This window comes from Manacus vitellinus, unplaced genomic scaffold, assembly GCF_001715985.3.
Source record: "Manacus vitellinus isolate BGI_N305 unplaced genomic scaffold, ASM171598v3 scaffold_19_pilon, whole genome shotgun sequence".
NCBI lineage: Eukaryota > Metazoa > Chordata > Aves > Passeriformes > Pipridae > Manacus > Manacus vitellinus.
The window spans coordinates 9,083,386-9,106,457 of NW_021939395.1; the positions used below are offsets into that span (position 1 = coordinate 9,083,386).

General features: G+C 42.0%; 1 protein-coding gene across 5 annotated transcripts in view; it reads left to right on the plus strand.

Annotated features, from left to right (window-relative positions):
• KIAA1210 (KIAA1210 ortholog) overlaps window positions 1-23,072 on the plus strand; it is a 52,037-nt gene that overhangs the window by 10,508 nt on the left and 18,457 nt on the right. For 3 of the 5 annotated variants that reach the window (XM_018070840.2, XM_018070845.2, XM_018070843.2), the window contains exons 1-3: window positions 2,034-2,201; window positions 17,803-17,879; window positions 22,425-22,593. In XM_018070840.2, coding sequence (XP_017926329.1) covers window positions 2,140-2,201; window positions 17,803-17,879; window positions 22,425-22,593 — 308 coding nt within the window. In that variant the 5' untranslated portion in view covers window positions 2,034-2,139. Of the gene's footprint in view, window positions 1-2,033; window positions 2,202-15,196; window positions 15,353-17,802; window positions 17,880-22,424; window positions 22,594-23,072 lie in introns of those variants that run through there. The other 2 variants (XM_018070844.1, XM_018070842.1) reach the window with 2 other exon arrangements.

The window sequence follows — 23,072 nt, forward strand, 5'->3', positions numbered from 1 at the left end:
TGGGCTGTATTCTACACCAGGTGAAGTGATGAAATTCTTCCAAAGCCATCAAGATTGCACCCTTCCACTGGCTTTAGGGACTGTGCCTTCCCACTGGGAGGCCATTTGATCCTTCCAGCTTTTAAATACAAATGTGAATTTTTCATGAGGTCTCCTTCATTTCTTACTGTACTACAAATGTTTCTGTTGGCAGCATTTTCTGAACTAAATGCCAGGCAAATTTCAGATGCAATCCTACATCCAAGGTTTTGAACATTAGGCCAGTCAGAAGGTTTCTCCAGTAATCTCCGGGAATTCCTTCCTGGTGGTTGTTACCCAGTAACTGAAACCTTGATTTTGCATTTTTTTTTCCTGTGGGCTTTCTCTGATGGGTGGAGATTAATGCTCTCTAGTGAGTCTTTTTTTGCTGGGATTAGGAGTTCAGTATGAAGTCATTGTGACAAATGCAGTAATTCAGGACAATGGTGAAACTTCCTTGGGTAAAACTTCAACTAGTGTTACTGTATTTTTGCTTCTTTGTCTTTTCCCAAGAGACAGAAAGTGTATCTGCTCGAGGTCAGGTTTGATTTGTAGTTCTTGTGTGGATGGCATTGAAGCTGGCTGCTTGGAGAGGCTTTTGCTTGCCTGCTAAGTGGGAAACTAGACTAGAATATGATTTGTTTCCTCTTTGTGATGGTTCTTGCACTTGCTATCATCTATTATTTGTGTCATGGCTTTCCTTTGTGAAGGGGCCTTAATAGAAAATAGAGAAATGGAGTTGTCTGTTCATAGATTTCAAAGTTCTGCACTGGTGGAAAACTGCTGTAACTGAGTCACTTATGTGACTCCTCACCCGAGGCCCATTTCTCAAACATCATGTTTCTGTTATCAGAACGGTATTAAAACAAAATACTTTTTTTCCTAGTATTCCAGAAGAACTGCTCCACCTTAGATCTGGTCTTGCTTCTCAATGCCTTTAAGAGGAGCTCATACAGAAATAATAATACTGCCTCTTACTGGCTTGCCAGAGCCAAGTATTCAAATGCAGTGTACTAGCTGAGAAACACAAATAAATGTAGTCTTCTTCTGATCTTCTAGGAATGACTGTAAATATTTCCTTTGCTATTATGAGAGTTATGAACTTCCTACTTTCAAATATATGTGCATTTTTTAAATCAGGAGCTCACATTCTTAGCAAGGCACACGACTCCAGGAACAGGCTGACGTGTTACTGGCTGCTGCTGCTCCCTTGTTGTGTGCAAGTGGCACAAACAATGTCTTGCCTCATATCTCTGCTTTTACCTCAACAGAGGCCATTAACAGCCATGATGCAAATTCATTTCCACATGAATTTAATGCAATATAATGTCAGAAACAACAGCTATGTTGTCCCCAGGACTTGGGTCATCCTTGTGAATGAAGCTGCTTGAGGTTTATGTTCCCCAGCATTTTCCTCCTTCCACACCCAGTGAGGGCATCCTTAATTGTGATAGTGAGTAACAACCATTAGTGTATTGTCAGAGGTCATCACCAGGCACTAATTTTGTCATATGGGTCTACTGGCTAATTTAAACTCTAGAGCTTTTAGCCTGACCTTGCAATATTGCAGGGATGTAGTTGGGGTTTTTTTCCCTCTGTTAATGTGTTAGAATAGATTATGATTTACAGTGAACTGGGATAATACCTGTTTTGGAAGGTGCTGGGCACTCCTTACGTGCTGGAGAATAATTACAGTTTTTACTGGTTACTTCTAAGATGTTGCAAGTATTTTCTGTAGCTTTTCTCTGCCAAAAAAAATAACAATAACAATTAATCTCCTCAGGGCTTCTTCACATCCTAATTACAACCAAGCCTCTCATTAGTCCCACAGCGAGGCAGAATCAAATGCCATATGGTATTTTACACTTAGGATGCTGCGCGTACCAAGAGCTGGAAGGAGACAGGAAAAGGGGGAGTTAACAATTCATAACCATTTATGGAGCAGGCACAGCCCTCCTTGGACCCAGTTCAGCAGAGTCTGAGGGCCTCAGATCAGGAACTTTATCTGGCCAGTAATTGCATCGGCATGCTGGCTGCCTTGTGCGCGCGTGTGGGCAAGTGCTGAGCACGACACAAGGCTGCAGAACCTTCTGCTGGCATCCACACCCAGGGATGAATTAAATGCACACACGCCTCCCGGGAAACACCATGGCTGGATTCTACGGGTGCCTGAAAAGTAAAAAGTAAGTGCCATGCTGAGCCCTCCCCTCCACCTTTCCAAAGTGAGCTGAGTCTCCTGAGTAGTTTGAAAACCTGTCTTTGTTGTATTGCAGCTGCAGCACTGAGCAAAGTGCTTGTGCCTTGGGACTGAAGCACCATTCTGAGTGCAGAAGTGCAAAAAATTAGTCCTGGGTAAAATATTAGTGTGGTGAGAATTGGTCATGTTTTTTTCCTTCAGAGGTGTAGGCATGAAATATTGAAAAAGGAATTAAGAATCTTTTCCTGTTTAATTATAGCAAGAGGAAAAATGTCCTCTTCCTTAGTGATTAGCTATATTGTTTGTATATTAACACATAAAAATGAGAAATACAGAAATGTACATTGGCTTTTATAAAAGCATTCAGCTAGAAGTCTGGCAGTAAATGCTCTTTAAGAACTTGATGTGCTCAGTTTTTCTATAAGCAATCTGAGGTTTGTTTCTGTAATTGCTCCCTGTTGAGAGATTCAATTGTATTTAAAAGGAATATTTTTTTATTGCTTCACTGACATATTCTGTTGGAGTAGACTATAAAGAGAGAAGAGAATGAGATAATGCACATTAGTGTTTGTGCTTTAAACCACCATGAAGATGCATTCTGTTTCTGCTTTGACATTCTCCCTGCTAAGGAATGGAACAAAATTTCCTGCTGCCAAACCCGAGCAGTGGTTTGATCATGTTTTGCGCCAGCAGACTGCAGAGGGCTCTATTCTTGCACCCAGTGTGGGATTACAGGCAGGGAACATGCACAGTGGAAGGCAAGTGAAGCTGTGTCTTGAGGCTTAGGATGTGAATGCTGATAGTTGAATGTGTCCTAGTTAGCAGAGGGGAAAACATAGTTCAAAAGTGGTGATGGATTCTTTTTCCTTTTCCCTCTCCTAAAGGTTGTATCCCTCACACTAACAGTTTGTCTCATGTTACTCTGGTGGAAATGTGCATTTTCAAAGGCACACAACTCGGATTTCAGTTAGCATTTCCATCCCATATTGACTCTTTTCCTCCTCTGAAATTTGTAACAGGGAATTAATATTTGGAATGTAAGTTTGCTTTAAATAAAGGAAGAGTATGCCATCATAACTAGCAAAAGGTCTAAGAGTGAGTCCTGATGAAGATAGGTGGATTGGCACTTGAATTGACAACCCCCCCCCCGTTTACATAGTTGGATTTATGCTGAGAGGCTTTTTTCCCCCCCAAATTCTCCAGCATCTAATGCATTTAAAACAAAATTGAAAGTCTGAGAGGCTATAAAGGCTGGCAGATGAAGCTTTTTACATGTGGTATACCATCTCTTCTTTCCTGGTAGATCTCCACCTGATTTATGAGGAACAGAGCTTTTTTTCTTCAACAGATTTTTCTTTCTTGATATTTTCCAGTTAGGTCTCTACACTTGATAATATACAGATCATATTCTTTAGCCTGTTATTTCAGCCCTGTGATGTGTTCCCAAGTGAATTAGTGCAACTATTAATACTTTGCAGTCTTTGCAAATTTTACATGCTGCTTTGGCTGTGGTTATTAGCAGTTAAAATAAGTGCAAGGCACCCGTTGCAGTAATAGTGATGTTTTTAGCCCAGTATTAATTTTGGATGAAATTTGTTTGGAGTTTGATGTGAAGTGTTTGTCTTTCTGGACAAATGCGTCATTGGAATGGCTTCCCCAAGTTCTCACGTGGTCATTTGACCTGTAGGAGTTAGTTTGCTTTCTGAATGAAAGCTCTTTTGGAATGAAGTGGCTTTTCTGTGTTAAGCAGTTGGCTTGGGCACCGGCAGGAGCTTGGCCAAAGTGGCACAGAGCTCAGTGCAGGCCATGAAACCTGCCATGGACACTGGGAGAGGGTGCCCTCCAGGGCCCTGAGCTGCTGAGTCCAGCTAAAGCACCTGGGATGTTCTAAAAGCAGCTTTGGGTAGTGCTTTCCTGTGCTGCTGTCACATTTACCTTCCCCACATTTTGCAAGAGAAAGCAAAGGCTCTGCCCTGGTGCAATAATATGTGGCTGAATCTGATCTTTGTGCACAGTCTTGTACCTGTGTTTTTTTAATGTTCTTTTACAACATAAAGACCAAAACCTAATCCAGATTATTCTGCATCACAGCTCCAATCTTGGCTGCTATGTCACTGAAGTAAAACTTGTAGATTGCTTTCATATTTCTCTTTAGCCAGCTGAATAACCTCTAACTGTTCTTCTGGTAAGTTTATAGCTCATCACCCTTGTTGCAAAGTTTTGTTTTTTCTCAGTCCAAGTGTGCTGTCAGAAAAAAAATTAGATCTGGACAGATAGGATGAAGTTTTTAAAACCTGTGGAAGAATCTTTTTATATGTTCCTCAGTTTTTGGTACTAGCCAAGTATGTTGTTATAAGCTGAAAATGTGGTTGCTTGAATAGTAAGGTTCACTGATGGTCAACACAAACTGCCAATTTCCAAAGACAAAAATAGTGTGTTAGAAGCTATATAAAATAGCTGGCTGAAGGTTTTATGTGCCAGCTCACAACTGGTTTGTATAGCAGACTATAAGAAAATGTATGTAACTGGTCTGCATTTAATGTGGTCACTCAGGATTTCACGGTGCCTTCCACAAACAATCCTAGAATTATGGACATTTCAATTTGAATGTCTTCTGCTATGCTAAACTCTGCACTCTCAGTAGAGAATTGTGTTCTTTTTCTATAGTCCAATATTGTCAAAAAATACTGATGTGTACTTTTGTTCTGCAAAGAAGTTTAGCATTTGGGTAAAGCAACTCTATCAAGGAATACATCAGTAGAATTTTCAATATATTTTTAAATTGCTTGAGATGAAAGTAATTGCAAATGCAGAACAATGTTATGACCATGAAATTGAGTAAAATGTGTTTTCTAGGTTAGGTGCTGCTGCTGTAGTTTATATTGCCTGTTCAGATGAGTGTCAGGAAGAGATTTTGATGTTTGGCTGGGTTTATTTCATAGTTGGTACAGTGTTGTCCACCTGACAGATAACCAAGCTGTTTGTTCACTGCCTCCTGCACCTTCACCCCAAGCCCTCTTGTTGGAGAAGCTCATAGGGGACAGTGGAAGGAGTGCCAGAAATCCCTTTGTCCTTGGGGCTAATTACACTTTTATTACAGCTTTCATATGTGTGTGGAGTCCTTTGAGCCTTTTACTCCCCATCCACAGCAAGCAGCTGCTGTTTTAGCTCAGACAGCAGCAAGTGAATTGGAAGTGGTTTAAAGCTCCACCAACTGCTACTGAAGTAGCAACTTGACAGTTTAAAACTGTTGGCTTTTCTCTGTCAGCAGCTCATTCGCCTCCTGTGGCCTCTCTCCCTTCTTGGAGCCGTGTAATCACCACGGGGTCTCAGTAGCTGCGTGTACTGACTGCCTGCAGTACATGATGCTGTGCTCTTTGGCATGGTTTTAGATATGCAGCATCTCTCCAAGGCTCAAAGGCTGTTTAAAGCATGACACTGAGTTCCCTGGCCATCCCTGCCTGTGTATCCCCCTGCATATCTGGGCTTGTCTCGACTCAGCAGTGGTCCATGGGCTCAGTGCCACTGGCACAGTCAGAAGGCTGTGCAGCTTTGGAGTTGGTGCTTCCTGGGAGTTGTGGCAGAACTAGTGGTCCTGTGGTGAGCTGGGGATCTGTGTGGCTGATGAATTGTGGTGAAATGCTTTCCATGAACACTTTGGTGTTTTTAAATATGTCTCTATTGTACATCACTTTGACACTATGTTTCCCAACAAGAGCAAGAATGACTCCTTAACAGCTTTTCAGTGTTGGTTTTTTTGAGGTGAAAATATCTGAGCATGATAGGTAGTTTCTGCCCAGCAAAGCAAGTTCACCTGTGTAGAGACAATCCTTGGATCCACATAGGAGTGACAATATTAGGTTTCAAGAAACAGCTTTTGTGGAAAGTGGAGAGCTCTCCCAGCTGGGGCCAAGTTAGAGAGGATGAGCTGAGGTGAAAGGAGTCCTCGGGCTTGTGAGTCTCTCAAGGGAATCTTTCAATACACAACCTATGAGCATGTTCCTGTACTTGGCAATTATACAGAGTGGACATTTGTGAGCATGTTGGTTTTGGCCCACAGGGATCATTCAGTGCTACGCCTGGTATTAAATGTGTGGAGGCTTAAGTCCTGTTTTCCTATTCAAGAATGGTAGAGAGGGTAAACAAAAGCAGTCAGGAGGTGTCAGAGCCATGGCACTGCAGGCAGTTGGGCACAGTTAGTACAATGGTGCTATATTAGTAACAAAAAAATCAACTATTTCTCTTTGTTGATTCATTCCATTTGACTCATCTCTGTGCAAGAAGTTCACTTCTGGCTTAATACACGAGTGAGTCACTCCACATCTCCCAGTCCTCCTCATTCTGTTCGTGCTTCTCTCTGGATGGTGTTTGTTTTAGCAGCCACAGTGGTGCAGTGTGTTTGCTGGCTGTAGGCAGAGGAATTCCAAGCAGGCATGCCAGTTTGTTTGGTTTCAGCCCTTTCCCTATCACCGAGGTTCTGAGTATTTGACAGACATGCTGTCAAATGGACCTCTAATGCTGCTTGTCCTACATCACTTGCACTGGAGCAGAAGCTTCTTGGTTTGGGACAGTCTGCTGAATGTGATCCTCACTCTTCTGCATCATTTGACTGCCAGGTTTTTTGTCTACATTATTTTGCCAGACTGAGCCATGAAAACATCATGTCACAATTTTGCCTTGTGTAGACACTGGCCTTTGTCTCTTACACAGAAACTTCTGCTGCTCAAGGTATCTAGCTTTGTACCCCTACAGCCAACTGGAGGGATTAATTTGTCATTTCATCCTCTTGTAGAGGTATAGAAAGTTTAATAGCTGTGATGTAAAGGCCTAGAACTGGCTTTAGAAGCTGAAATTTGATGATATGTGGGACAAAAATGTAGTAGATCCAAACTGTACTTCTGGTAGATAACCTACCTGAGCTGGTGTAGGGCAGCTAGAGCTGATTACTAGACAGACTTGGGAAAATCTCAGATAAGCCTGTCCATGGGGAAACAGGAAAAACCAGCAAGGTAATTCCAAGGTTGATTTCCACTTCCCCCCCCCCCCATTTCTCCTAGGGACTGCTGCTGTAAGAAAACAATTGAGCACAAGGTGCTCCACACTAATGCAATTCAAGCTTATAGTTCTGCATTAAATCTGTTAGAGTCTTAAGGTTGAGTAAAGTTATTTTGGATACAGCAAATACTAACTGCAGACTCATTATATCTATCTTGTTATTTTATTCGTACTTATTTGTATCAAGATAGCAGGTGGCCCTCCAAGGCCCCACTGAGGGAGTCACTGTATAAACAAACAAGAAAACCCCCTAGTCAGTTGATTTCCTGTTTGATTTTGCTTGTAGATGCTGTTCATCACTATGTTAATAGTCAGGGTTGTGTCAACAGGTCAATCTTTCCAACACAGTGTATGTGAAAAAGCTGAGACCTGGACCACACACATCATTATTTGTTTCTTTAACTGCATTGTTATATTGGTGTGTGCTGCTGCTGCATTCATACAGGTGTGCAGGTGCCACAACTATAGTTCTATAGTCTATCATATCCTGTCCCCATGCTAGAGCATGTTGGTATCTTTGCAACTGTTGTGGTTTAGCTCCAACAATTAAACCCTACAACAGCTGCTCACTCCCCCCCCTCCGGTGGGATTGGAGAGAGAACTGGAAGGGTAAAAGTGAGAAAACTTGTGGGTTGAGATCAAGACAGTTTAATAGGTAAAGCAAAAGCTGCACATGAAACCAGAACAAAACAAGGGATCCATTCCCCACTTCCCATGGGCAGACAGGTGTTCAGCATTCCCAGGGCAGCAGGGCTCCATCACAGGTAATGGTGACTTGGGAAGACAAACACCATCGCTCCAAACGTCCTCCCTTCCTCCTTCACCCTCAGCTTTATTGCTGAGCATGAAGCCATATAATCTGGGATATCCCTTGGGTCATTTGGGATCAGCTGTCCCAGCTCTTTCGCCTCCCAAATCCTTGTGCCCCCCCCAGCCTCCTCACTGGTGGGGTGGGGTAAGGAGCAGAAAAGGCCTTGGCTCTAGGTAAGTGTTGCTCGGTGATAAAGGAAACATCTCTGAGTTACCAAAACTGTTTCCAGCACAAATCCAAGCCACAGCCCCCTACCAGCTGCTGTGATGAAAATTAGCTCTACTTCAACCCAGATCAGCATGCTCTTAGAGGGAATTGTAGCACTCATGGTCGGAGCAGGGAAACTTGGCTGTGCAGACAAAGCCACCCAATCTTGCTTTTTAACCATCTAGCCAGAGCTAAGGCAGCTTTCCATCTTCAAAGTCTTGTGGTGGTTGTTTCTTTTGTCCTCTGAGTTTCAAGGATCTGGTGCTAATTAGTGAACTAAATGTTTGACTTTTATTCATGATGAATTCCTTTATGCTTATTCATTCTCAGAAAAATGTAAGTGTGTGCTTCTGCTGGGTCTTCCAGGTATCAGTCATCTAACAACGCAGTTCTGACCCACACAGTAGTTCTGATGCAAGTAGGATGTGTTTGAATGCTCCAGCTCAGATTTAGAATGGAGACATCATGGTAATCATCAACCTACCTGAGTATGTGGGAAGATACAGACTTGTCAGGGGTGTAGAAGAATTGTTCTTTCATTCACTCTAGCAGTTAAACTTCTTTCCAGCATCTCAGTTTAGTGAAAAGAATGTTTCAGGAGTTTAAATGTCATTGCTTTCTCTCAAAAACTTGCAACTGTCTTATTGCTTCCTTTCTTTCAGCCTTGGCCTGTGAAGACCTTACAGAATGTCTGTCCCAATAGGATTCCCTCCCTACTTCCCCCTCACTGCCTACTTTTCAGTACCCCATCCTACAGTCCTTGTTGTCTTTGGTGTCACCTTTCTGGGTCTTCCTACTGTCATGTACCATCTGGGTTTTCCTACTGTCATGTACTGTCTCTGCTCCCTGATGCTGCTGTACCACCACCTTCAAAACACAGTTGAATACAGCTTGATACTCCATTGGTGCAAAACAGCATTAGCTCAGATAATCTTATTTTAGATGATCCTGTTTTAGAGAGGTATTTGTGTCTGGAATCCCAGAGAAGTAGGATCCCTTTTTAGCAGTTGCTCATACTAAAGTGAAAGGTCAGTAGTTGCCCTTGGGACAGAAATGACTCAGGAACTGCACTGAGCAGATGGATGATACTCCTTGGCTCCAACAGTTCTCCATGAGCTTCAAGACCAATTGTACTCCAGGAGCTGCCTAATTTGAGGCTCTAGAGAGAGCAGCCAGGAAAGCAGAGCAGGGACAGCAGGAGGTTTCCTTTAGAATAAAAGAAGGGAGACCATCAAACTTCACACACAGCTGCAGAAAAGCTTCTCTGCAAGCACTGAGGCTGCCTCAGGCCTTCCTTGACCAGGAGCCAAAATAGGGGCTGAATTACAGAGATACCCACGGGCAGTGGGAACTCAGGCGATTTAGCCAGCCGGACACAGTATGTTTCAACATAGGAAGGAGCTGGCCTTGTTTTTATTTTTGTGTGTGCACAGGCACTAGATACTGCCCCAAATAGGTTTTGGGACTTCACATGAAGAGAGATTTCCTGAGCTTCCTGCCAAAGGCAGCTTTTGAGACCACAAAGCCTGTGTTTTATTTGCTTTCTTATAGCCAAAAGATGGCTGACTGGTTTTATGATGTTTTGATCTTCAGAGTGAAAATTTGTAACACAATTCATCCTGGAAATTTCTGTTAGCCTCTCCTTTTTTTTCAGTGCATTTTGCATTCTTGGCCATTAAATGTCTTTATTATCTCTTCCAAGAGACATGTCCTGGGAAGTTTGATCAATCTGAAGATTTCGTTTTATTTTTTCCCATTCTTAAGCTGCTCTTTACCCCCAAATTGAGGGATAAATGACTGTTTTGGAAAAACCTTAACAAAAGAAAGCTTTAGGCATAGCCTAAAATTCCATGTTTCAGTTCTGGCGTTCAGTTCTCTATTGTTTCAACCTCATTTCCCCTGCAGTAGTCAGACAGCTTAATTTGGTAAAAGTGCCTCCAGACTCTCTTTTAGGCTCGAGATGTAATGATTCTTCACATTTTGTGAGAATAACATCTTAGAAATCACTGTGACTCAAATACAGGGGCACGGCAGATATGCAGGCTATTATTGTGAAATTTTATGGGGGTTTTGTTATTTATCTTCTGTGTAGTGGTAGCACTTGTTAGCAGTGTCAGTGGGTATGGTTCCAGCATGCTGGTTTCCTGTAGGAGAGGCAGTACTTAGTTCTTCTATAGGGCTCATTAGGCTTTTCAGGCATTCAGTGTGACCATTTTGATCCCACAGGTAAAGAAACTCTAGGCTCCTGTCAGAAATCCAGTAATTTGCCCTGATATCCAGTGATAGAGCCAGGAAAATCAGTCAATCTACCCAAGTCCAGCCCTGTAGTCTCCATCTGCTAGACTATGTTCGAAGACAAGCTCTGTCTCATAGATTTTACTGTCTAAACTAATAATTGTCACCTTCATGATTTGCAAATATTGGCAATTTTCTCAGGCACACAGTCTTTCAGGCCCTTGTAGAGCGTGTTAAAGCCAACTGATGGCAAACTCCTTTCCTTAGCTGCCTTTTGCTGATCCCTGAAGAGCAGCTCATGGACTCCTAGGGCTCTGCACACCACAGGTCAGATCCCAGTCATCTAACTTTATGCTTGAAGGCCACAGATGAAACAAAATTAATTTAGGACTTTGGAGAGGAGGTAAAAAGCACACACACAGGCTAGAAAACAGTGGCCAAATATGCCCACCACCAGATCTGGGATGGAAGATGACACTTATTTGTGGAATTTACCACTTGAAGAGGCAGAAGACAGCAACTTGACTTTTATTCCCATACTTGACTCTCTGACATCTTGACTCTGCTAGCATGAGGCATTCAGAGATAGTGGCTTGACATTTCCTGTTGCTTTGCTCTTGAAACCATTTCCAAAGGCAGCAGCACATACTGGGCGTAGCTCCCTCACTGGCAAAGGCAGCCTTTGGTTACATGCTTGTTGATTTTTAAATGCATGTTCCCTCTCCTTCCAAACTACTTCAAATGTATCCATGTCAAGTAGATCTGAGAGCATCTCCTACTGCTGGCTCCTTAGCGTGGTTGCTGGAAGACTCTCCTGCTTCTTTTACTTCTTTTTAGGAAGAGTGGAAGAAGATCCTCATTCCAGCTGCTTCCTAATATTTCCCCAGTGTGACAGTCTGAAGAAAAAGAATTACTACATGGGAAAAGCACTGACCTACTCCTATGCTAATGCCAAATGGTGGAATTCAGCTGTGTTATTTAACGTACATTCCTTTAAAATGGAGGAGGCAGTCTGGACCCAAAATCTTGGCTGAGCTCTTGCATGGTTTAGATCATGACTGTGTTAGTGCCAGGCTCGATTTGAGCAAAGTTCTGTCACACTTCTCCTTATTGGTGCTGACCAGAAAATGCACTGGAAAAACTGTGTGATAAATTATTACCAAGGATGGGCTATTCAGAAACATTTTCCTTGGCTTTTGGGAAACAGGTAGATATTTGCTCTACTCCCTGAGCAGATACAAACTTGCAGCTGAGATCTTCTCACTCACAGCAGCTACACAAGATCATGCTAATAAGCACTGTGGAGTAATTAGGTGTTTGAGGGCAGCCTGAAGTGCCATGTCCAAACCAGGTTAATCTGTCTGGTGTGGGTGCCAAGTGTTGCAAAGCTCTGGTAGGTGGGACTGCAGTTTGGCCTCTGGAGCTGAGTACAAACTAACAGCTGCCCTGCTACTGGTACCTGCCTCAGGTGTAAGGTAGCACAGGTCTGTGTATGTGTCCTACAGGTGTGTCCCCACGTGCAGGGAGATGGTTCTGCAGGGCTAAATAAACAAATGCCATGAGTGCTGGGAGGGAGGGAGCCTGTGGAGATGGGACAGCATGCAGGGAACACAGGCACTGACTCTCTCAGTTCCTGGACTGAGTAACAGTGCTTATGCATTTGTCTTATTTACCCTTCCCCCTTCTTATCCTCTTGGCTTCTCACACAATTACAGACTGAGCCTGTGTGACTGTATGAAAGGCATTTCCTCCTCTTACTTTTTTTTTTTTAAAGTCGGCTTCAGCCCACCAGCTGCTTTCCATTAGTGTTACACACACACTCACTAGGAGGGCAGCACATAATGCTTCAGGCACTGTTGAACAGCAGAAATCCTTCAGAATCGCTGTCAGACAGAGGCTTCTCAAAGTAGATTGTAGGTAAAAAGAGTTCAGCACATTGGGACCTGTCTTCTGGCGAGCCTTCGTGGAGAAGCCAAGGTGTGGGGACAGAGGGAGGTGAGGGGGTGTTGTCTGAATGCAAAGTGTGAAAGCTGTGAACAGATCTCTCTGTGTGACCAGTTGTTGGCTCTGGATATCTCATCAAGGGCAGGAGCTGAATGTTGTCTGTTGCTATTATGACCGCCTGCTTGATTCTGGGAGAATATTTTATTGATATTAAGTGTTATCTAGATGCTTATCCAGACTTCCTGATTGATACTATTGCTGTATTATTTGTGATCCCTGGAAAAGGACCTTAAACTTTCTTAAACTATCCCTCCTTCAGTGAAAATTAGATGAGCAATATTCATTAACTTGGTAAACTCTTCCCCTCACTGTTATCAGTGCAAGGTCAGGTCCTGGTTCCTGCTGTTGTGTTGGGTTGTACCCCATTTCAACAGAGCTGTGTGTGGAATCCCACACTGTTCAGCATGTTCCATGACTGTGGGCCTTGAAGTGCAGGTCACTCATCTCATTGCATGGAGAGCAAAGGGATATTTGGTTGTTGTGTTTCTGATGTGCTCAAAGGGTGTGGAAATTGAATAGAAATCTTGCTGGCTTTGCTCCATGATTGACCTGAAATCCTGCTCTGTGGAGCTACAGGGGGTGAACTTATCCTTCAGCTGTTGGATTAACAAGTTCATTGATAGCTACCTTGTTGGGTGCCCAGAGAGGAAAGCCATCATTTTGACAGAATAAAGTCCTCTAACGTGCTTTAATGAGAGAGAATAAAATTTAATCTGTTGGTCACCTTTTGCTGAAGACTGTAATGTGAATACTAAACCATACTGAAATCTGTGTTTTTTTGAACCTTGCTGCTTAGGAGAAATAGAGGGGCTTTCTCTGAGGTTCTGCAGTAGCTTGAAGTATGTTCTGAGGGAGACTGGCTGCAGGGTGGTGGCCTAGAGGACCAGATGGGGGCATGCATTTCCCTGTGCTGATCCATCTTGCTGTGAAACGTGTGTGTCCTGAAATCTGGAGCATAAGCTTGATTTCAAATAATTTTTGTAGCATGAAGGAAATTGGTCTTTAATAGCTCCAGGTAAAAATTTCACCTCTTTGTCTTGGCTGCTTGCCATTGTCTGTCTTCTGTAGGCTATGAAGATGCTAACTGAATACAGTGCCTCTGTAAATAAAGACTCTTCTTGAGTCTTTATTTCTTCAAGCATTTATTTAATAGGAAAGAAGCTGTTCAGGGCTCAGAATCTCCTTTGATCTCTCTGTCATAAGGCCTTCCGGAATGCTTATACAGAACCATGGGACTGAAGCTGAAGAAACACTAAAGGTGGGGTAGGAGCTTGCTTGCTGTGCAGTCTCCAAGTTTCCTGCTCCCTTGGAGAGACAGCAAGGAGGCTGTGTCCCTTTTCTGAGGCTGAGCAGAAAGCATTTGTCTTGGGCCTTTGTTAAATGCAGGAAACTTGAGTCCTGTATAATGTTAACTTCCCAGGAGGCATTAAATACACAAACCAAGCAGTGAAAGGGAATTGTCTTTCCTTCATTTAGCATTTTCCTACCCCCCATGTACATGTTAAGTCATGTGTTCAGCTGGGAAAAGCGAGTAGTCAGAACACCATCCTGAAACTTTATTCTTTTGCCCTATCACTGCCCTCCTATAGAGCACTCCAAATATTTGTCCAGTTGCCTCGGTTTGCAAGGGGGAGACAAGGACATTTCTCCTGTTCCTGGAGATTTCTTTTTTCTCTTCAGGCTCATTAGTTCCTGTAATGAGTCGAAGAGCTCCAAGTGAATGCAACACGGTAGGGTTATCAATGGGAATTTTGTATGGGATAGCAGGGAGCCTAGATCTAAACCATCAAACCAAGCAAGGGTAGTGATGATTGCTAACAAAGTCCTGTTGTCTGCTTTGAAAGTACAGCAAGCCCTTCAACTTTGTAAGAGTTTTATTGCTTTAAAGTACACCCTAGCAATGCAAATAAGGTCCAATAATGTCAGTTTTATTTTTGTGATTGTATCCATATAGGAAGCCACTGTTTGCAAGTAATTAATTAATTCATAGTTGTGGTAATCCAGCCCATCACCCTGTGCAAGGAGAGGCAAATACTGTGCTTTCAGTAAGTTTTCAGTCTTTTCCATGGCCCTATGCAGCAATTGATGCAGTGGACTTACTGAACAGGGCCAAGTCTGGCTTTTGAGGGCAAGAGATTCAGCATCTTGTTTGGCTTTTACCTCTTCAGCAAGAGGCCTGTGCACATAACAGGCATAGCAAATGCTGTTAGACAGAGGATTAAGAACATGGTTAAAAAGTTGTAGAATGGGGAAATGTGTCCACTCTTCCAGTTCTAGTGAGAAGCAATTGGTAGGTGTGACTTGACAACTCTACTATCTTGTCTGGCCATATCTGTTGCACTGAGGAGACAGTTTCCTCCATCCCTCTGCAAGCTCCTTCTCCCAGATGTCCTGTAGCACCTGAAGGGTACCAGAAATACTGCTCTAAAAGGCCATCTATTTAACCTGCTATTTTTATCAAAAAATCAATACACATACAGGATTTCTTTAAAACTTTGTCTCTAATGGTGTAATGCTCTGGGAGCTCTCACAGGGTGCCAGCTGGATTGAACTGATGTACATGGTATTGATACATCCTGACACTGCATCTGTCTGCTGTCATTAAGGCCTGGAAGTGGTGAATGTCTGGAGGTTCAATTGTTTAATGCCTGTGCACTCACATGTATTTGTATTGATGGGGTTTTGTCCTCTTTTACTCCATTACATTGACCCCCAGGGTAGGGTCTGTGGCTCAGAACATTTGCTAGCTGTTCTCTGTAAAGTGCAACTCACTGCCACCAGAAATTGGAAGTCTATGTGTCATCTAATTGCTAACTTTCCTCCAGGTATGTTTTTAATGATGGAACTTCCACTTAAATATATGGTTTCCTCTTTTAATTCGAATACTTGCTAACTTAAAGCTTGGGAAAATCTGTGATGTTCAGTTCACTGGAAAAAAGATGATACTGTGAGGAGGTATAGAAAGGCACCAAACCATTAGGTCCTAAATGGGGCACCCTTGTAATTGACACTTGAGCTCCATGTGCCCCAGAGAACTATAAAATCGAGTTAATGCTGGAGCTGATTTGACTTAAGAAACTGCCCCAGAGCTGAACTGCTTTGCAGTTACAATTCTACTTGTCTAAAAGATATACCATTTGGAAATACATGCTTGCAGTTACAATAAACACTGCAGTCAAAATATCTCCAATACCTGGAAGAATTCTGAGTGAGCAGCTGAGATGATCGAGTGATTTAAATAAATGTTGAACTGGTGCAAACAAAACTGGATCTGAAAGCAGCAATTTTCTCTTGCTTTGGTTTAATTGAAGGTGGGTAAAGCAGGAGTTAGAGGTCTAAATGAGCCAAATTCCAGGTTCACATACATTCTGTGAAAAAAAGCTCAAGTCTGGAGACTTGCCAGTTTGTTCTTGTAAATTTGTTGAATTCTTTCTTGGTGTTTTATCTCAAATGCATTTCCCTTTCCCTCAAGAAAAATCTAATGCAATATGCATGGTGTATAAAGTTGAGAGGGAAAATTGGAACAAAATTTCTTTTTAATACAGAGAAAGAGTCTATGAGAAAATCTACTGATGATTGCTTTAATGAAAATATGCAGGAAATGCAAACTTTTTTATGGGTAGATGATGAGACATGGGGGAAAAGGGATGAGAGCTGAATGGTTATGGTCATCCAAAAGGAGAAAATCTTAGAAGTCTTATTTTTTTGTTGCTTCTCAATATTGTCTAATAACTGTTTCAAAAACAACTTCAGTGTGTCTTAATTAGGAAAGGTATAATCAGTCCTGGTTGCTGCAATGGCTTTTTCATTACCTTTTAGCAAGTTGGGGTGAGATTGTTTGGAGCTATGGTGTGTTGATGCTCTCCTGTGTTCAGTGCTAGCAGGTGATATTAGACTGCACTTTGCCTCTCCTTTGTATCTCCCCCTTTCCCACTCAGAGTTCAGCAGCGTGGCAGATTGCATTCCTGCGTGGCTCACACAGGGAAAACTTGTTCCACAGCCTCTTTCTGCAGGAGCCCTTTCTCTTTTACTTCCATGGGCTGCACTTTTCTTTTTTCAGACAGTCCCATCACCTCTCCCTCTGAGTTTGTGCACCTTAAGGTTATCTGAGAGTGTGGGCTCATAGGAAAGTCCCAGTGCTTTTGGGCATAACCAATTATAGAATATGTGGGTGATACAGAAGAAATAAAATAGTTTAGTGATTGGCCAAAGCAGTACAGAATCACAGTCTTGCTTGCTGTTGAGGTACTTGACTTGGCAATATTGTTACACTACTTTGAGGCGGAAAATATTTAGATGAGATCTGTGCAGAAGAGGAAGCAGGATTTGTTTCTGGGTAATTTCATTTGTTTGTAAAGATTTCTTACTCTTCAAGTCCTGACACAGTATATTGGAACAGCTAATGATATAAAAGTACCACCTAGATATCTTCCATAACAAAGGACAGTATTTATGAGCTGCCCTGCTAAACTGTCACATTTCCATTGTTGCTTGACATTTGTACTGTAACTCTCTGGACTGCTGCTTCATTCCTTTGTCTCTGACAGACACTCATTTAGGAGTCTTGGAAAATACAAAGTGGAGCCAGTTAACATTGAATGATCTTAAAACTAGGCTGAACTTTTGTTTTCATCAGGGAGGAAGATGATGCCATCAGCTAATTTGGTTGATCAATAGCCCTGCTGGCGATAAGGTTTCAGAGCTTGTGGCTAAAAGCTGATTGCACTGTATCCAAAATAATTTGATCTATTGGTTTCCACAAATGTAGCATAGCCCAGAATGATGTTTCAGTGCTGATGCTTAACTGGTTTTAATAATGCTGACAGACTAGCCTGGTGCCTGCTGTGAGGACACTGTTAAACATGAACCCTGGGCAGCAGAGCACTTACTTACATTTTTTCCAGTAGCATGGAGCTGTCACTCTCTAGTGAAGGTTCATTATTCTAAGACTGGGAAGCGTTACAGTGTTTGGTGAGCAAGTGTAGTGACATCCTTCATGAAAGCAAACTTTGATTCTGGTCTCCTAAAAAGTGAGAGGTACTGGCAATAATTAGTCTGGTTTGTTAGTTGTGGCTGGAGAAATAACTGTTACTGAAAAATGAGGAAAAGCTCTGTGGCCAATGTACAAAAAAGTGTGCAAGCCATGTTTGTGATAACCATTTGGGCATATGGTCTCAGAAAGAATCCAGCCATGTTCTTTCTTTATGTGGGCTGGGACCATATTCTACTGGGGCAATGGACTAAAATTTAACTGGAGCTTTTATTTCTATTTCAGTGACTATATCATGGCTACGGGACCCACAGAGGTCACACAGTCACCTGAATCAGGAGACACAGTTGAAGAGTGCACAGGTAAGCTGTTGTTCTCAGAATGTATAGTCAATTTGGAAGTCAAAATTTATTTTCTTCAGGCAAAGGGGTCTGTAGTGAGTAATTTTGCAGTGTTGTTTTGTTTTTTGTTGTGTAAAAAATCTCTATATGGCTTTGTCCATTGTCAGTATTGTGGGAAAGGTTTTTTAATGTGCGATAATGGAGCAACATATCCTGATGGAGAATATTCTTTTTGGTTCTGAATTGGATTTTTAAAAGCAGGATGTTAGAACTTGAAGAGCTGATTGTGTTGCCTGCTTTGGTAGATCCTGCAGAGGTGGGAGCTGAGCCTGTTAGCCACCTTCTGTCTGTGGCAGCTGTATTAGTACCCCCTAATATTTGCCACCATCAAAATATTATTAGAAGAGAGAAGTAAATGGCAAAGTGACTGTTAGTTGAACTCTGCATGGCAGATGGAGAGAGGTGAAAAAAGTGTAATGATGGATGCTCAGCAACGGCTGGCTTCTTAAATTTGTAATCTAGTTTGTCACACAGTCTAGTGCTATCCTGTCAAACTGGTGAGCTTGTGTGAAACCCATGAATGAAAATTTTGTACTCAGGTTCACTAGAAGATTCACAAATTGGATCAAATTATGAGCTGGGTGACAGGGAAAGCAGGAGATGGCTCATGATTTGAAGTGCTGGCTCTAAAACCACCAGGAATATTTCTGTCTCTAAAAGAACAAAACCATGAAATACTTAAAGGCTGCTGCTCTATTGCCAAGGTATTCAAGAGACACTTGACTGGATCTGGATAAAGCCACTTGAGGATCTTTTGTTTACTTCCAGTATAATGAAGGATTGCCTCACCTCTTTATAACTTTAATTGGTTTGTGATCTAAAGGTTCCAGGAGTCTAAAATCCTCAGCCTTTGCAGTCTTGTCAATTAAATTGATTTCTTGAGGTCTGCCTTATTCTCGGACTAGTAGCAGAGGGCTTCCAGTGCATGCTGCTCCTTCTTGATGGCAGTAACCAGGTCACTGACCAAAACCTGTCAGCATCCAATGTTACCCTTGCTGAATTCCATGATTTTAATGCCTGTCTGGCAATATCAGGTATTTTTTTATGGAGTTAGAATAATGGTATTTTCTGAGAATTTTGTCTATGGATTAGGTTTTTTGTTTTCATGTGTTTTTATTGTTGAGAGTATCCAGTCCTTGAATTTGAGGGGAAAAAGAACATAGAAAATCTATCCTGACCGCACCTTAGGAAGTCAGAGACCATAGAAGATCCCTGAATTAACTGTTTAATTTAAATATGATCATTGAACTCCCAAATCAGATGCTTCTTATGCTTTTTACAGTCTCAGTTTGGCACTGGAAGAAGCATCTATCTTTTCTATCCTCTTATAGGAAAGAATGATTCAAAGAGCAGAAAGTCATGTGTTAATTCTCTGTGCACAGAAGACACAATGAAATAGGCAGTACAAAACCAGTAAAAAATACAGAATATACAAACTTTACAGAGAAAGCAAAATGGTTATTCCTGCTCCTTTTCTGTTATAGTTGACTAAATCATAGTTAACATAAGCAATTAATATTTGGGAAGGCTTTTCCTTTTTAGGGCAGTAACCTTTAAATTTAATATTTTATTTTTAATGCCATGAAATTTAAGATGAGTAACCATAAGAATTCAAAAATCATGAGTCATTGTTCATCAGTGGGTGAAGGGGAAATAGATGTAGTTGTCTGGGCTTGGATTTTTGTTATGCAATGAAATTTTTCCATCTTAAGTAATAAGATCCTCTCTATATTATTAGTTCAAGTATCAGAGAGCACTCTACCAATTCAGTGATATATTGAGCTACTTCACAGTGCACTGAATTGTTACTTAAATGTGGCATCCTTTTAATGGTGTGCAAAACCAGTGCACAGCTGTTCACAGCAGGAAGCAAATATGGGTGCTGTCCTTCTGAACCATGCCTTTTGTGCCAAATGCTCTCACACAGAGCAGCCCCACAGTTTTCATCCAGCACTAAGTGTCTAGTAGTGATTTTATCTTTTTTTTTTTAATGTAATAGTATGGCAAGCGCCAGTCTCTGGAACTCCAGGGAAACTTACTGATTTCTCACTCATCTGAGACAGCTGAAGGCTTGGGGCTGAGCAGAGCATGGTTGAAGAGGAGTTCTTGCTGGAGGGGGTGTACCCTGCACATCACATAAATTAGAGGCTTAGAGAAGGCACTGAAGTAACTGATGTGTCTGTATCAGAGGACTCTCTGTTGCACAATGATACCCAAACCTTGTCCCATGCCAGCTGAGGTTTGCTCCTTGGCGGTTTTTGCAAATCCTTTCCATGGGCTCCACTTTAAAGTTAGCACCACTTCTGATCTAGACAAGTATTTGGAGTAGTGTTTGGCAATGTTAGCCTTTGTGGTAAGACTTATGTCTGTTTCTCTTAAATGTCCATGGATTCACTTCTTTTTTGTTATTGTGTTGTGGTTTTTTGGTTTGCTTTGTTAACACTCCTCTGGGTCTCTGGAAATACCAGCACCTAATTAAGCTCAGTAATACTTGCACTAAAATCCAACTTGCTTTCTGTCTGTACCACTGTCATCTGACCAGTGTACGTGACAATGTCCTTGTTTCTCATTTAGACAGCTTTTGAGTTGCAGAGCTCTTTGCCTGTATCAAAGTTTGCCATCTTGTTCTTTGAGTCATTGGACTGTGTTAGCAGACATTGCTGAATTGATAGTTTTGAGGAACTGCTTTCATGAAACTTTTTAAACTTTTGTTTTGCCTATCTAAAATAAACCAGATCAGCTTTGACAAGTTTCCTGGAAGAATACCATGCACATTGTCTTAATTCCTGATATGAAAGGCAGGAATGGTCAGGAGGTGTTTCTGAAGACTCTCTAAAGCGCCCTCAACATGCTTGTTTTCTTTGAGAGGCTTTGTGGTCTATTCTTGCTGTGTGACCTCTCTTCTCTTACCAGTTCTTGCTATGGGTGCAGCATGGAGCTCACTGAGACCCATGAGAGCCTTAACAAATCCAAAAGCCTTGAGATCAGCTCTGTAGTGTGATCCAGGCAATATGACCTGTATGTTTGCTGTGACTGTCTCATTCACTGATGAGCAGCCACGGAAGATGGAAGGGCCTTCCACTGGCAAACCCTCCGTAAGAGCACCACATCCCATTATTATTCAGATGAGTGGGACTCCAGTGACAGGTTTGTTCCAGATAGTTTGAAAGATAGTTTGGTCTCAGAGACAGCCCCAGTCCCTTGGAAAGCAACGTGCAGGTCTCTGCTGGCTGCTGCTGCTCTGCCGTGTCGCCAGTCCACGCCGGACAGTGCAACAGTGTCCTGCGTGTTCTGACGTCTGGTGCTGGCACTGGTCTGGAGAGCAGGGAGGAGACAGGGTGAGTAGACCTCAGTATCATTGTTTATTTCTCAAAGTGGCCACTGTCTGATGCAGCTGTGCAGTGGCACAGTTTCAGCCCAGATAAGGCCCATTGGCAGAGGTCCCTACACGTACAGGGCACACGCTGAGACAGAGCATCGGCGACTAAATCATTACTGGGAGAAGACAATAATTGTGTTGAAATAATGCCTTGCTTATGAAGGAATCCTCCAGCTGTGGGCATTTATTATGCCAACTGCTGTAAAGTATTATTGAACGAAGAACTTGGCTCAGATCTGCAATGATGTTATTGCTCTGCCTATGTATTTTAGTCAATCACGGGGGTCTTAGTACAATAGTTTGGCCCAAACCACTCCAAAGTGACCCCTCAATGTAAGGGTCAGTGACAAAATGCAGTACTTGTGTGCTGAAAGAAAGTAGATTTAAGAATGTTAAAGTATCTTAGATTATTGAAAAGGAAATGTCAGTGAAACTTCATATGGTTTATTTTGTTATTTTTTTATTTTTGTTTAGACAATGGAAAATTTGAAACCAGATTAACAGTTTTCTATTTGTGTTCTTAGTGCTGCTGTGTTTGGGACTTTTGTGTCCTGCAGGGCAATGTCTTAATTTAAGTTTGCTCCACTGTCCTTGAAGGACTTGCTTTTATTCTGGGACAGTGGTTTAATGTGGAAACAGATATTTTGGTTTTAGAGTTTATAAATTATTTTGTCAGTTTCAATCTTTTTGGCAAATTTGAATGTCCTACGGGTGTTGTCTCCTTACTGCACTGAGTAAAGAGAAAGCAGAACTAAACTAAGCTAAGTAAAGAACATTAAGAGCTAAAGACATTGACAGCAATTTTTTAGTAAAAATACAGCAATTATGATTGGTGTTCAGTTGCAGGTAGATACATTCTCTATATAAGGGGTATTTTTGCATAAACTAGAACCTAAGTAGGCACCACTATTGTCAGCTTAATGCCAGTGTTGCTTTAGAGGCAGCAGATGTAAGAACTGCAGCTTCACCTTTCACTGGACTCTAGCACTGAATAATTTAAAAGGAGCTGACTAAAACTGAATGGGCTGCCTTAGCTTTAAGGCTTGCTCCAGAATTTAAGAGATAACATTCTCCAAGCTAAGCAATACCACCAACTTTCATAAATTTTCATTTTTCTCATCTTGCAGGAAAGAAAAAATCCAAATTTCAGACTTTCAAGAACTTCTTTTCCAAGAAGAAAAGGAAAGAGCCTCCACCTCCCAGGGGGGAAAGTAATTTAAAACCTTGCCAGTCCAGCAGCGATGTCAGCATCACTGTGCTCAACGCTACTGCACTTCACTCACCGAAGGAGGCTGGGTAAGCTGGCAAGGAAGGAAAATAAATAAATAAAAGCAGGCCTCTCACAGCAGTGGGATGAAAGCATGAACTGGCCCCTTAGGAGCAACCTCTGTCCAAGTTTGTGCAAAACAAGGCCTAATGCTGATGAAGGAATTCCAGGAATTTCCTCTTTCTTTGCTAGTGCTTGAAAAGTCAGACTGGAGAGGAGGGGGAGGGCAGCCAGGGGCAGGGGTGATCCAGCCTCTTAGTCTAGAACTGCAGATAGCCCAGATTGTTTTGATTGGTTTTAGTGTTTGAAATCTGTCTTGGAAGGCCTGATCAGCAGGAGCTTTTCAAGAGGATGATGTTTGAGTAGTGTTAATACAGAGAACACGTGTGGAGTGGCTTTTTTAGCATCAGTGCCCTCTATCATGGCTGCAGTAAAGAGAAAGAAGTATTTCTGGTATATTATCAGCATGTGATTGCTTCTTTAACTTTCTTACCTAGCCATTTAGGCA